We start from the raw sequence: 13752 nt of genomic DNA on the forward strand, positions 1-13752 counted from the left end.
ATCCTAATTGAAATGGCAAGAAAGAAGCCAAGTTCCTATACAGTAAAAACTTTTCAGTTCTCTGAAATCCTAGAGTTGAGCAAGCTTGGACATGAAGTCATGAAGAATAGAACTACAAACCTAAATAAATCCCAAATAAACTGGCTTAAGATTAAATGGTTAAGATTCCAAAAGTCTGAGCCTTGCACTATATAGTACAAGTACGAGCTTCAAAATGAGCTTGAGTTTCAAGAACTGAATGTGAGCTTTATTAGTAATCACGATAATGACAACCATTTACTATACTGGGACACAGTTGAATTATCTCCCAAATACAAGTCAATGATCCCCATATCTAAGGCCAAGAAAAATGATCTCATTTCTCTTCTAAATACAGGGGTGATTCCAAATTGTTATTCCACAATTAATCAATGACATCCCAGCTTCAGACAAATCCCAGGATGTAGTCCCGTATGTTGTTGAAGATGAGGATGATGAGAATTTTGTTCCCTTGAACTCAAAAAGATCTAGGCGTCTTGGTAAAAGAACGAAAAACTCCAATTCAGAAAGTTCTGACATCTCTAAACATGGAGTCCCAGATATTCTTAAAGATAACAATGATGAGGATACTGTTGCTTTGGTTACAAAAAAATCTAAGTGTCTTGGAAAACATGCAAAAAAAACTCTACCGTTCAGATTAAAACTCTGAATAAAAAGTAGAAAAACAAAGACTTATGGTGTTAAGAAACAAGACTGCTCTTAAGACTGATTTTCATGTCTATTAAAGTACCATTAGTGTATTAGTACACAGTAAACCTAAGTTTTTATAGCAATTTGTGTAGTCAATACTTTCAATTCCTCAATTATATTTTGGTTTGTTATAGTAAAACATTGACAATATGTACTACTCTGTATTTGTAGTCTTCTAAAAAGAACTTTAATCCAATAAATTAATCTTGATTGAACTCATATTAATTTACTTTATCCTAAGAGTATCTCCAAAATAACAATTTTGTTAAAAGCACACTTGTGATATGTCCACATTTACTTAATTTGCATATGCACAGATATTGTATGTCCGGCACTGTGGGATTTTTTATTACAATTAAATTATAACATGTACTATAACCTGATAATAATAATTATTTTTTTTACAAAGAATTATCTAGGGAAACAAACTAACTGTTTTATGGTATAATTAAAGCATGATAGACAGGCTTCCCCCAACTTCGAAATGTTGTTTTTCATTTTTCCGAAAGTTTTAAAAAATGGACATACAATGATTGTGTTCCCATCGATATGTTATTATAATACCTATTATTTCAAAAAATGTATAAACATTTGTTAACTTGTGAAGTGTCTGATGGAATCATTGATTCCAAAAGGCCTTACACAAAAATAAAAGTTATGTCGGAAAATTTTTTATTTATTTATACCAGTGATAGTAAAATAAACCTTTTTTCCAATGCTACAAGATTCTACATCCTACACAAAATTAAATTTAGTATTATTTTATGAAGTATTTTAGTATAGATTTAGTATTTACGATTAATGAAGGTACCAAATGTTATTATACTATCTATTATTTCGAAAAATATGAACATTTGTTAATTTGTGAAGTGTCAGATGATGGAATCAATGATTCCAAAAGGCCTTGCACAAAAATTAAAGTTATGTAGGAAAATGTTTTATTTATTTATACCAGTGATAGTAAAATAAACTTTTTTTTCCAATGCTCCAAGATTCTACATCTTACACAAAATTAAATTTAGTATTTTTTTATGAAGTATTTTAGAATAGATTTAGTATTTATGATTAATGGAGATATTTTTACTGATATCCATGGATCAATGATCTCTTAGACCAAGTGTAATAATAAAATGAATATTCACTATTTAGTAACAACACGATACAGTATAAGTATGTTAATAGTTTACAAGTTTATGTATTCAATTATTGTAAATTTACTGTATATGATGTGAGATTGAGTGGTAGAGAGGACTTTACAGCCATAACTCTGCCTCTTTAATAAAGACATTTTCATTTCATTGTGACATTTACACACATTCATACTTACGATTATTCCTACATACATTCAAAACACAATCTCACCGACTTCAGATCCAGCACTTTCAAATATCCCAACAGCTCATCATAAAGAGAATAATATGCATTGGACACCAAAAGGTTTTGAGTCAAGTTTTAAATTGATTTTGGTTATTATAACTTTTTATACTTTCAAGAAGTTTATTGATTAGTCTGACAAAAAATGTTGCAGTATGTGTTAAAATAATGTCAGTCTATGTTGACGAGTTCTAAAATTGTCCCTTTAAGTCTCTTTTAAAGGATGGCACGATCGTGCTGATGTAGACAGAAATTTATGACATTAAATTTAGACTGATTCGGTTTCAAATTGATTTCAGGAAAAATATTAATTGCTTGATTTTAATTCCATGTAAGAAGTGATTTCTAATTCTAGTAATGACTTACTTTTAAATCAGAGAGTTGTATACAGTATACAGAGTTGTATCAGCATACTGAACTAGTTTTCCATGCTAGATTACAGAATTCAATCTACCTACATAGTTAAGAAACAAAAGAGACCCAAAAATCAAATCCTGAAGGACACCGTGAGACATTTTAATTTTGCTTGAAATCTCCACATTCTGATGATGATCTTAAGTGAGCCATGTAGGTGGGAGATCCGAACACCACCTTTTTCTAACTGCTGCAACAATTTTTCATGGTGCTCATTCACAGTCAAAGGCTTTGAACAGGTAGAGAAATATGCTAAGCAAATTTTCTCCTCTCTCTAATCCATCAACAACATTCTCAAAATGGTTTTTAAGTGGGTCTGTTTTTTTTCTAAATCCGATTCTAGAATAAAGCGTTATTAAGGTTATAGACTTTAGTGGCTCTTATGACTTTCCAATAGATATTTCGGCAATTACTAAAAAGATTTTTGAAATCAGCATTTTGACCTTCAATGAAAATTGTATGGAGGAATTTAAGCCTCTCTCTCTCGAGATACAAGAATTTGTTTTGTAATCCATGAGTATTTTTGTGGTATGTAATTGACATTAGGAAACACCCATATCTACACTATAATGGTAGGGTAAAATGAATTTAGGGTTGAGATAAAGTTTTGTAGGTTTACATTTTTATTAAATATTGCAAAGATATCATCAACATGTCTTATCCACTTTCTTGGGAAATATTTCATTTTTGTTTTAGCCGTAGTTTCAAAATAACATAAATATATTTGCAATAAAACATGAAAGAGGATTTCCCATCACTGTACCATCAATTTGAGTGTAGTATGAACTGGAAAGTACAGTATTAGCCAAAATAAACAGTACTGAAATGGTAATATTTTATTATGGTAAACTCAGTAACATTATATAGATTTTACCAATAAATACAAGTCAAAGGAAGCAAAATCGATTAAACTCGGGTATTAACATGTTCAATATGACCCGCCCCTCCTGTTCAGTTTGAGGGAACACTCATACCGTTCTTGTAGGTTTTGTATCATTTTTATAAATAGCAATTGTTCCATTCTCCTAATACACATGGTTTTTTCTTTGAGGTAAACGATTGTGGATGGTGGGTCCTTGCGGAAAATGTTTATGAACATTCTTCGCATTGACGTACAGTATTGCTAATATTCAGTTTAAGAAAGCTTGCATTAGGATTCTTTTCCATTTCAGGTTTACACGCTCCATTTTTCTCGCCACTTGACAGCCATTAAATGTGACGCCACTTTTACATGCTAATGTAAACCTAGCTTAACACTTGCTGCAACACTCTTCTGGTTTTCATTTCTACAGACTAGTTGGGTGACCTGAAAAGCCCTTTCGCTGTGTCAAAACACTACACTGAAGAACTAAGAATCACACCATTAGTAGGCAGGTTTTTCTGGAAATTTTCCTGAAAACGTAATGTAGCGTATGACAAGCTTGGTCCACCCGCACGTCCAATTCCGTATGAACGAAAATAATACTCTACGATAAAAACTTTCTCTACCGTTGTTAGCACCATGTTACCAAAAACTAACCTCAAATAAGAAAGAAGTAATGAATACGAAACCGTGGCAACAATCCACAATTGAACCAGCTGATCGAGAAGGCAACTATAGCTGATTCAGTTTCAGTACTGTTTATTACGGCTAATACTGTATTATGATTCATACACAGGTTTATCAACATGGAATATTCATCAACTATTTCTTTTTGTAAATTTAAGGAAGACAACTAATTCAATATTATTTACATTGTATCTCTAATTGGAACATTAGGATACAGATGTACTACGTCAAAATATATAAGATATTCGTCTTCTTATATAACAATGTCTTTAATTGATTGTATAAAATCATATCACTATTCTTGACTGAAAATGAAGGAAGAGGTTTTAAATTTTGAAATGTTTTTGATAACCATTGTAATAAGAAATAGGTTGGTGAGTTTATCTTTGACACTATGGGACACATTCCATTTCCAGGTTTATGTATTTTTGGAAGGCAATTTAATTTTGGAATTGTAGGATTGGGAACTGTAAGTTTTCTGTATAATTGGTGGTTGATTCAATTTTTGCAGTTTTTTAAGGTTTCCGAAACCAACACATATAAATAGATTTATTGTCAATGAATCTAGCCATCCACCTCAACAAAAAAGAGCTACCACTCTCTATCAATAACTACAACAAAGAATTAAACTACATAAAGGATATTGCTATTTTTAACGGTTACACCACACAACTTATTGACAACATACTTCAGAACTCAATAAAAAGAAAAGTAAGAAAATCTAGAACATTATTACTAGCCCTTTAAGATAACAAACAAGAATTCATCTGTACAACAACATACAATGACATTTCAAATCAATTACAGAAAATTTTAAAAAGCGTACAAACAAATCTACCACTTATAAAACAAACAACAAATTATCACTAATATTAGGAAATCCCAAGGACAAAACCTCATTCGAAGACAAATCAGGAATTTATTAAATTAAATGTAACAACTGTGATAGATTGTACATTGGCCAAACAAAAGGAGCATCAAGACACGATTCAAAGAACACTTTGCACATATTTATGGAAGAAATAAAAAATCTGCTATTGTGTAAATCACTGTATTGAATCTAGACACACTATCTCTAACAAAAATTTACGATTATTGAAAGAAGTTATTAACACAATACACTTAAATGGTTAGGAAACATTTTACATTAATACAAATCATGTAAAACAGCAATAATGAAGACGGACCAATTCAAAATTCAATTCTACTCTCATCTCAATTTGTAAGAAAATTAAAATGTTATTCTGTTTAAATATTTTATACTGGATAATCATATATCCAAATCTTTTACCAAATGTTATTATACTATCTATTATTTCGAAAAATATAAACATTTGTTAATTTGTGAAGTGTCTGATGATGGAATCAATGATTCCAAAAGGCCTTGCACAAAAATAAGTTATGTCGGAAAATGTTTTATTTATTTATACCAGTGATAGTAAAATAAACCTTTTTTCCAATGCCCCAAGATTCTACATTCTACATCTTGCACAAAATTAAATTTAGTATTTTTTTATGAAGTGTTTTAGAAAGATTTAGTATTTATGATCAATGGAGATATTTTTACTGATATTACTGATATGATTATTGATACTGATATAAATGTGATAATAAAATGAATATTCACTATTTAGTAACAACACGATACAAGAAATAGATACTGAATAGTTACTCAAACAATGCTAGAAATAATGGAGAATTGAACCTGTCAATATAAGCCAGAAATGTTATTGCAAAATTTATACCACAGTTAATGCCAACTTGATATATGGTAATGCTACAAAAGATTATTAGTTAGGTAGAACATGGTGGAAAGAGAAATGCTAGTGAAATTTTATAAGTAATAGTAATAGACAGAAATGTATGACATTAAATTTAGACTGATTTGTTTTCAAATTGATTTCAGGGAAATATTGATTGCTTGATTTTAATTCCATGGAAGAAGTGATTTCTAATTCTTGTAATGACTTACTTTTAAATCAGAGAGTTGTATACAGTATACAGAGTTGTATCAGCATACTGAACTAGTTTTCCATGCTAGATTACAGAATTCAATCTACCTACATAGTTAAGAAACAAAAGAGACCCAAAAATCAAATCCTGAAAGACGCTGCGAGACATTTTAATTTTGTTCGAAATCTCCACGTTCTGATGATCTTTAAGGTAAGAAGTGAGCCATGTAGGTGGGAGATCCGAACACCACCTTTTTCTAACTGCTGCAACAATTTTTCATGGTGCTCACTCACAGTCAAAAGCTTTGAACAGGTCGAGAAATACGTTAAGCAAATTTTCTCCTCTTTCTAATCCATCCGCAACATTCTCAAAATGGTTGTTAAGTGGGTCAACTGTGGGTCTGTTTTTTTTTCTAAATACAAATCTAGAATTTCATTATTTTCCAGAAAGTTTTGAAGTTTTTCATAGAAAATCTTTTGAAAAATTTTGCTAAACACTAGAAGTGAGATTGGACTGTAGTTGCTTGTGAGACAAATTATTCAAATTAGATTTTGTATACAATAAAACTTGAAAAATATAAAGATTTACTATTGTGGGAATTTGAAATTGTTATATAAGAAGACGGATATCTTATATCTTTTGACGTAGTATCTCTGTAACCTAATGTTCCAATTAGAGATACAATGTAAATAATATTGAATTAGTTGTTTCCCTCAAATTTACAAAAAGAAATAGTTGATGAATATTCCATGTTGATAAACCTGTATATGAATCATAATACAGTATTAGCCGTAATAAACAGTACTGAAACTGAATCAGCTATAGTTTAAACAGAATAACATTTTAATTTTCTTACAAATTGAGATGAGAATAGAATTGAATTTTGAATTGGTCCGTCTTCATTATTGCTGTTTTACTTGATTTGGATTAATGTAAAATGTTTCCTAAGCATTTAAGTGTATTGTGTTAATAACTTCTTTCAATAATCGTAAATTTTTGTTAGAGATGGTGTGTCCAGATTCAATACAGTGATTTACACAATAGCAGATTTTTTATTTCTTCCATAAATATGTGCAAAGTGTTCTTTGAATCGTGTCTTGATGCTCCTTTTCTTTTGCCAATGTACAATCTATCACAGTTGTTACATTTAATTTAATAAATTCCTGATTTGTCTTCGAATGAGGTTTTGTCTTTGGGATTTCCTAATATTTGTGATAATTTGTTGTTTGTTTTATAAGTGGCAGATTTATTTGTACGCTTTTTAAAATTTTCTGTAATTGATTTGAAATGTCATTGTATGTTGTTGTACAGATGAATTCTTGTTTGTTATCTTGAAGGGCTAGTAATAATGTTCTAGATTTTCTTACTTTTCTTTTTATTGAGTTTTGAAGTATGTTCTCAATAAGTTTTGTGGTGTAACCGTTAAAAATAGCAATATCTTTTATGTAGTTTAATTCTTTGTTGTAGTTATTGATAGAGAGTGGTAGCTCTTTTTTGTTGAGGTGGATGGCTAGATTCATTGACAATAAATCTATTTATATGCGTTGGTTTCGGAAACCTTAAAAAACTGCAAAAATGAATCAACCACCAATTATACAGAAAACTTACAGTTCCCAATCCTACAACTCCAAAATTAAATTGCCTTCCAAAAATACATAAACCTGGAAATGGAATGTGTCCCATAGTGTCAAAGATAAACTCACCAACCTATTTCTTATTACAATGGTTATCAAAAACATTTCAAAATTTAAAACCTCTTCCTTCATTTTCAGTCAAGAATAGTGATATGATTTTATACAATCAATTAAAGACATTGTTATATAAAAAGACAAATATCTTATATGTTTTGACGTAGTATCTCTGTATCCTAATGTTCCAATTAGAGATACAATGTAAATAATATTGAATTAGTTGTCTTCCTTAAATTTACAAAAAGAAATAGTTGATGAATATTCCATGTTGATAAACCTGTGTATGAATCATAATACAGTATTAGCCGTAATAAACAGTACTGAAACTGAATCAGCTATAGTTGCCTTCTCGATCAGCTGGTTCAATTGTGGATTGTTGCCACGGTTTTGTATTCATTACTTCTTTCTTATTTGAGGTTAGTTTTTGGTAACATGGTGCTAACAACGGTAGAGAAAGTTTTTAACGTAGAGTATTATTTTCGTTCATACGGAATTGGACGTGCGGGTGGACCAAGCTTGTCATACGCTGCATTACGTTTTCAGGAACATTTCCAGAATAACCTGCCTACTAATGGTGTGATTCTTAGTTCTCCAGTGTAGTGTTTTGACACAGCGAAAGGGCTTTTCAGGTCACCCAACTAATCTGTAGAAATGAAAACCAGAAGAGTGTTGCAGCAAGTGTTAAGCTAGGTTTACATTAGCATGTAAAAGTGGCGTCATTTTTACTGGCTGTCAAGTGGCGAGAAAAATGGAGCGTGTAAACCTGAAATGGCACGCCACTTTTAGTGGAGATGTGAAATGGCGCATCATTCGAGCTGACGCCATCAATAATTGTTCTGACATATATTAGTGGTGTCACTAGACAGTGGCGCTCCAGTTGAAATGGCGCGCCACCTGCAGTGGAACATGTAAACAACATTGGAGTGCCAGTTCAAGCCACTAGGTATTGTGTAGCTCAAGGAAAATTTAGTAAAAACATTTCGAGCAGTGTAGTGGAGTTATGGCAGATTATGTAGAATATGACAGTGCAGGAACCTCAGGGGAAGAATATAATGAAAGAGTTGAGAAGAATAGTGATGAAAGTGAAGATAGGCCGAAAGTATTAGTGAAGAAACGTAAAGGAAAGGAAGAAGAGAGAGGAAAAAGGGAAGAGAAATGGAAACTGTCCGAAATTGAAAAATTTCTAGAGTTGTATGAGCTGTACCGTTGCTTATGGGACTATAAAGTAGACGAATACCAAGACAGAAATGCAAAAGAACACGCATGGGATGAAATTGTCCGTGGTATGGAGAAACGAGAGTTCACAGTCAAGAAGGCTAAAGATAAAATACGCGTTCTTCGCAACACATACAGCAACGAGCTGACTAAGATCTATAAAAGCAAAGTCTCAGGGGCAGGTCTTGATGATGTATACGTTCCGACGCTGATGGATCTCAACAATGGATCGAATCATTGGAGGTGTTGTCCAATCTCGAGGGAGCCAATCAATAGGACTTTCTCAGGTATGTACGCCAACACTTCATTAGTACTATTAAAGGAAATTAATTTTCATACAAATTTATTTAAAACCATAAAAAAAATTTACAGATTTTTGGTGAAAAACGTTAAAAAAATAATAGAAGTAGCTAAACTAAACTTTTACCAATGAAACAACTAAAAATAATCACAATTGTATTAAACTTTTATTTTTGTTTATTAAATTACAGTAGTTGTTAACATAAGAACATTATGAGTTTTTCAAACAACCTTATTTACGAACTGCAGTTGTCAAGGAACACTCCCTTCCCCCATAAACCAATCTGCGAGTTTATCCCCAACCTGCTTTGCTGCCTTTGTTGGGTTTCGAGGTTATGATCTATCTTTCACACTAACCTATCCCTCATTTTGTACTGCTCGACGCCATGAGCCAGGTACTATTTAGGTGTCTATGTTTTCTTCATCAACACATCACCTGTAAAAATAAACTCCAGGACTTGTTATTCGCAGCCAGTTATGTATTACTACACTTGCTTTTACTAATGAGTCTACTTTGTCTGGGCTTAGCGGAATGGCCCTCTCAAATATACGAAACCTGGCAGCAAGAATTCCAAATGCATTTTCAATTATGTGTCGAGCCCTAGATAGACGATAGTTGAAAACCTTTTGTTTTATAGTCAAAGGACCAGATCGAGTATTATATGGCCTCATAATGTACTCCCTTAAGGGAAATGCGTCATCAGCAACAAACAAAGCATTAGCTGGTAACTTTAATTTTTTGCTGTCTATGGCTTCTTGAAATCCACTTTTTGCCAACACTCCACCATCTGATACACGTCCGTTTGTTCCAATGTCTATGTAGGTGAAGCAATAAGCTTCATCAACAACTGCGAAAAGTATTGTACTAAATGAACCTTTGTAGTTGTAGAAGTCAGAGCCAGAATTGCTTGGGCATGGTATGGAGACATGTTTACCATTGATGCTTCCGCAACATCGTGGAAAATTCCATCTACTTAAAAATCCTTGCATAATTTCTTGCCATTCCTCTTCTGAAGTAGTACCCTAAAAATAACCGTGCATTTAATTATTATGGCCTTACACAATCTTATTATATAGTAAGAGTAGGTAATATGAAAAAAAAACACTTCCATTTATTGACATATTATATATTAATTGGGCGGAGTTAATAAAAAGCGGAATCTACTTGGTCTATTGTTCGAACAATACAACAATAATAGATGAAGTAGATTCTACTTTTTTTACTTCACCTAATGTTACTAAAAGTTCGTCTGTACGGTACATCTCAGGTTTTATTTTCAGGAGCAATCAAGCACTCAAATTCAGCAAGATGATGCAGACAAAGATGAAGAAACTATCTTTGAAGATGTTCAAGATATCCCTTCTTCATCTATTCCATCTACTTCTACTGGTTGTATTATACGTGAGAAGCCCTCAAGTGCTTCTAAGCAAATTCCTTACGCCAAACCGATATCAAGAAAAGTAGCTGGTGAACGCCTAGGAAAAATACAAAACGCAGTACAACAACTGAAGGACATTTCAGATAAGGTTCTTGCACCTGAACTTAAAAAAGATATGTGCGAGTATGAATTGTTCGGCCAGTTTATTGCCAGTCAGCTAAAAAAGCTTCCCGAGATAAATGCTTTGGCAGTAATGCAAAAAATTCAAACGTGCCTCATGAACGAGAGGATGACCGTTGCTCGCGGTAATTCCATGTCACACTACCAATGGGAACACAACTTAACTACATCCTCTTCCATGGTGTCTCCAAATCAAGAAGATTCAATTGAACTTGGCACAAAAGATATCTTAAGTGAAGCCCTTAGTATGTTATAAACGTATGACGTTTTGAGTTTATTTCGTTTTTCAATATTCCTTTTTCAGTAGATTTTTGTATTGTAGAAAAATAAATAAAGTACAGTTTCAATAACCTCATTTAGTTTAAATGTTACCCCTTACATTTTTTTATTACTAAATACTTACTTTTAAGTATTCAATTAGAGCCTCGAATATAGCTTCACACACTTCAGGTACAAACTTAGAAATTGTGCACTTTGGAACATGATACAGGTACTGTAAAGAAGAGAACGAGTCACCTGTAGCCAAATACCTCAAGGTAATTTGTAACTTTATTTTAGCAGGTAAAGCTATTCTCATCCTTGTATTTAATTTCTGAATACGAGGAGCAACGTGTTTTAGCAGCTCTTCAAACTTCAACTCTGACATTCTTAGGTGGTTTCTGAAGCTGTCTACATCTTCGGTTGCAAGTTCTTCCAGAAGTTTTGATGCACCAAGGTTTGTCCTTCTACTAATCCATTTTCTTGTCCAACACGACCTAGGTTTTCTAAGTCGTAACCGCGACAATATTTCGTTTGCTTCATCAGCTAACTCCTCACCCAACACGGAAATCGATGTTGCTACCGCACTCCGAATATTTTCTATATAATCAGACATTTTTACTCGTCACAGAACAATACCAGAACTGAACTGACGCCATTACAGTGGCGAGCTAGGTTTCCAGTCAAATGTGTGTAAACCCAAAGTGGCGCGACACTACCAACTGGCGCGGCTAGTGACACCACTTCTACATGCTAATGTAAACCCACCCTTACAGTCACTGAAAAGAATCCTAATGCAAGCTTTCTTAAACTGAATATTAGCAATACTACGTCAATGCGAAGAATGTTCAAAAACATTTTCCGCAAGGAACCACCATCCACAATCGTTTACCTCAAAGAAAAAACCATGTGTATTAGGAGAATGGAACAATTGCTATTTATAAAAATGATACAAAACCTACAAGAACGGTATGAGTGTTCCCTCAAACTGAACAGGAGGGGGGGTCATATTGAACATGTTAATACCCGAGTTTAATCGATTTTGCTTCCTTACACTTGTATTTATTGGTAAAATCTATATAATGTTACTGAGTTTACCATAATAAAATATTACCATTTCAGTACTGTTTATTTTGGCTAATACTGTACTTTCCAGTTCATACTACACTCAAATTGGATGGTACAGTGATGGGAAATCCTCTTTCATGTTTTATTGCAAATATATTTATGAGTTATTTTAAAACTACGGCTAAAACAAAAATGAAATATTTCCCAAAAAAGTGCACAAGATATGTTGATGATATCTTTGCAATATTTAATAAAAATGTAAACCTACAAAACTTTATCTCAACCCTAAATTCATTTTACCCTACCATTAAAATTACATACGAAGTTGAGCAAAACAATAGTATACCATTTTTATATGTTTTAGTAATTAGAAACCAATCAAAATTTGAATTTGACATTTACAGGAAACCAACGCATATAAATAGATTTATTGTCAATGAATCTAGCCATCCACCTCAACAAAAAAGAGCTACCACTCTCTATCAATAACTACAACAAAGAATTAAACTACATAAAAGATATTGCTATTTTTAACGGTTACACCACACAACTTATTGATAACACACTTCAAAACTCAATAAAAAGAAAAGTAAGAAAATCTAGAACATTATTACTAGCCCTTCAAGATAACAAACAAGAATTTATCTATACAACAACATACAATAACATTTCAAATCAATTACAGAAAATTTTTAAAGGCATACAAACAAATCTGCCACTTATAAAACAAACAACAAATTATCACAAATATAAGGAAATCCCGACAAAACCATATTCGAAGACAAATCAGTAATTTATTAAATTAATTGTAACGATTGTGATAGATAGTAAATTAGCCAAACAAAAGAAACATTAAGACGATTCAAAGAACACTTTGCACATATAAAATATGGAAGAAATGAAAAATATGCTATTACAAATCACTGTATTTAATCTGGACACACCATCTCTAATAAAAATTTACGATTATTGAAACAAGTTATTAACATAAAACACTTATATGCTTGGGAAACATTTTACATTAACACAAATCAAGCAAAACATCAATAATGAAGACACAGACCAATTCAAAATTCAATTCTACTATCATCTCAATTTACAAGAAAATTAATTTGTAATTCTGTTTAAATATTTTATACTGGATAATCATATATCCAAATCTTTTACCATATCTATATATATAAATGCGAATGTTTGTTTGTATGTTCCGTTATAACTCTGGAACCAATGCACGAAACATTGTGAAATTGTGTACAGTGATTCTACACGTTCCTGGAAGTAACATAGGCATACTTTTAGAGAGGGAAACATAGATTTAATTAATCTTTTAATTATAAATTGTTGTTGATGTTGGAGTGTTTTATATTTGATCCGACAGACTGCGCTACGACACGTAATGCAAAGCGAACTGATACTTAACAGCTGTTAATACTTTCAGCTGAAGTTCATCAAAGAGGCAGAAACATTTGTTTACATTGAAAAATCCGAAAATGTTTATTGTAAAGTGCTTGATCAGTAGTGTAATGCAGGTTGCATAGAGGACGTCATTGCCTAATTTTAAATTCAGATTGCACCAATGATCAATAAACTATCTAATGCAATGAAAATACTATTAAACGCTATTATGAAAATAACCTCATTG

General features: G+C 32.1%; 1 protein-coding gene across 1 annotated transcript; it reads left to right on the forward strand.

Moving 5' to 3' along the window:
* Nucleotides 1-8710: 8710 nt before the first annotated feature.
* On the forward strand, nucleotides 8711-11040 carry LOC124363544. The gene is made up of 2 exons (XM_046818794.1): nucleotides 8711-9118; nucleotides 10507-11040. The coding sequence occupies exons 1-2, from the start codon at nucleotides 8711-8713 to the stop codon at nucleotides 11038-11040; spliced, it is 942 nt and encodes a 313-aa protein (XP_046674750.1).
* The last annotated feature ends 2712 nt before the right edge of the window (nucleotides 11041-13752 follow it).

The sequence above is a fragment of the Homalodisca vitripennis genome, chromosome 5 (genome assembly GCF_021130785.1).
Source record: "Homalodisca vitripennis isolate AUS2020 chromosome 5, UT_GWSS_2.1, whole genome shotgun sequence".
In the NCBI taxonomy this organism is placed as follows: Eukaryota; Metazoa; Arthropoda; class Insecta; order Hemiptera; family Cicadellidae; genus Homalodisca; species Homalodisca vitripennis.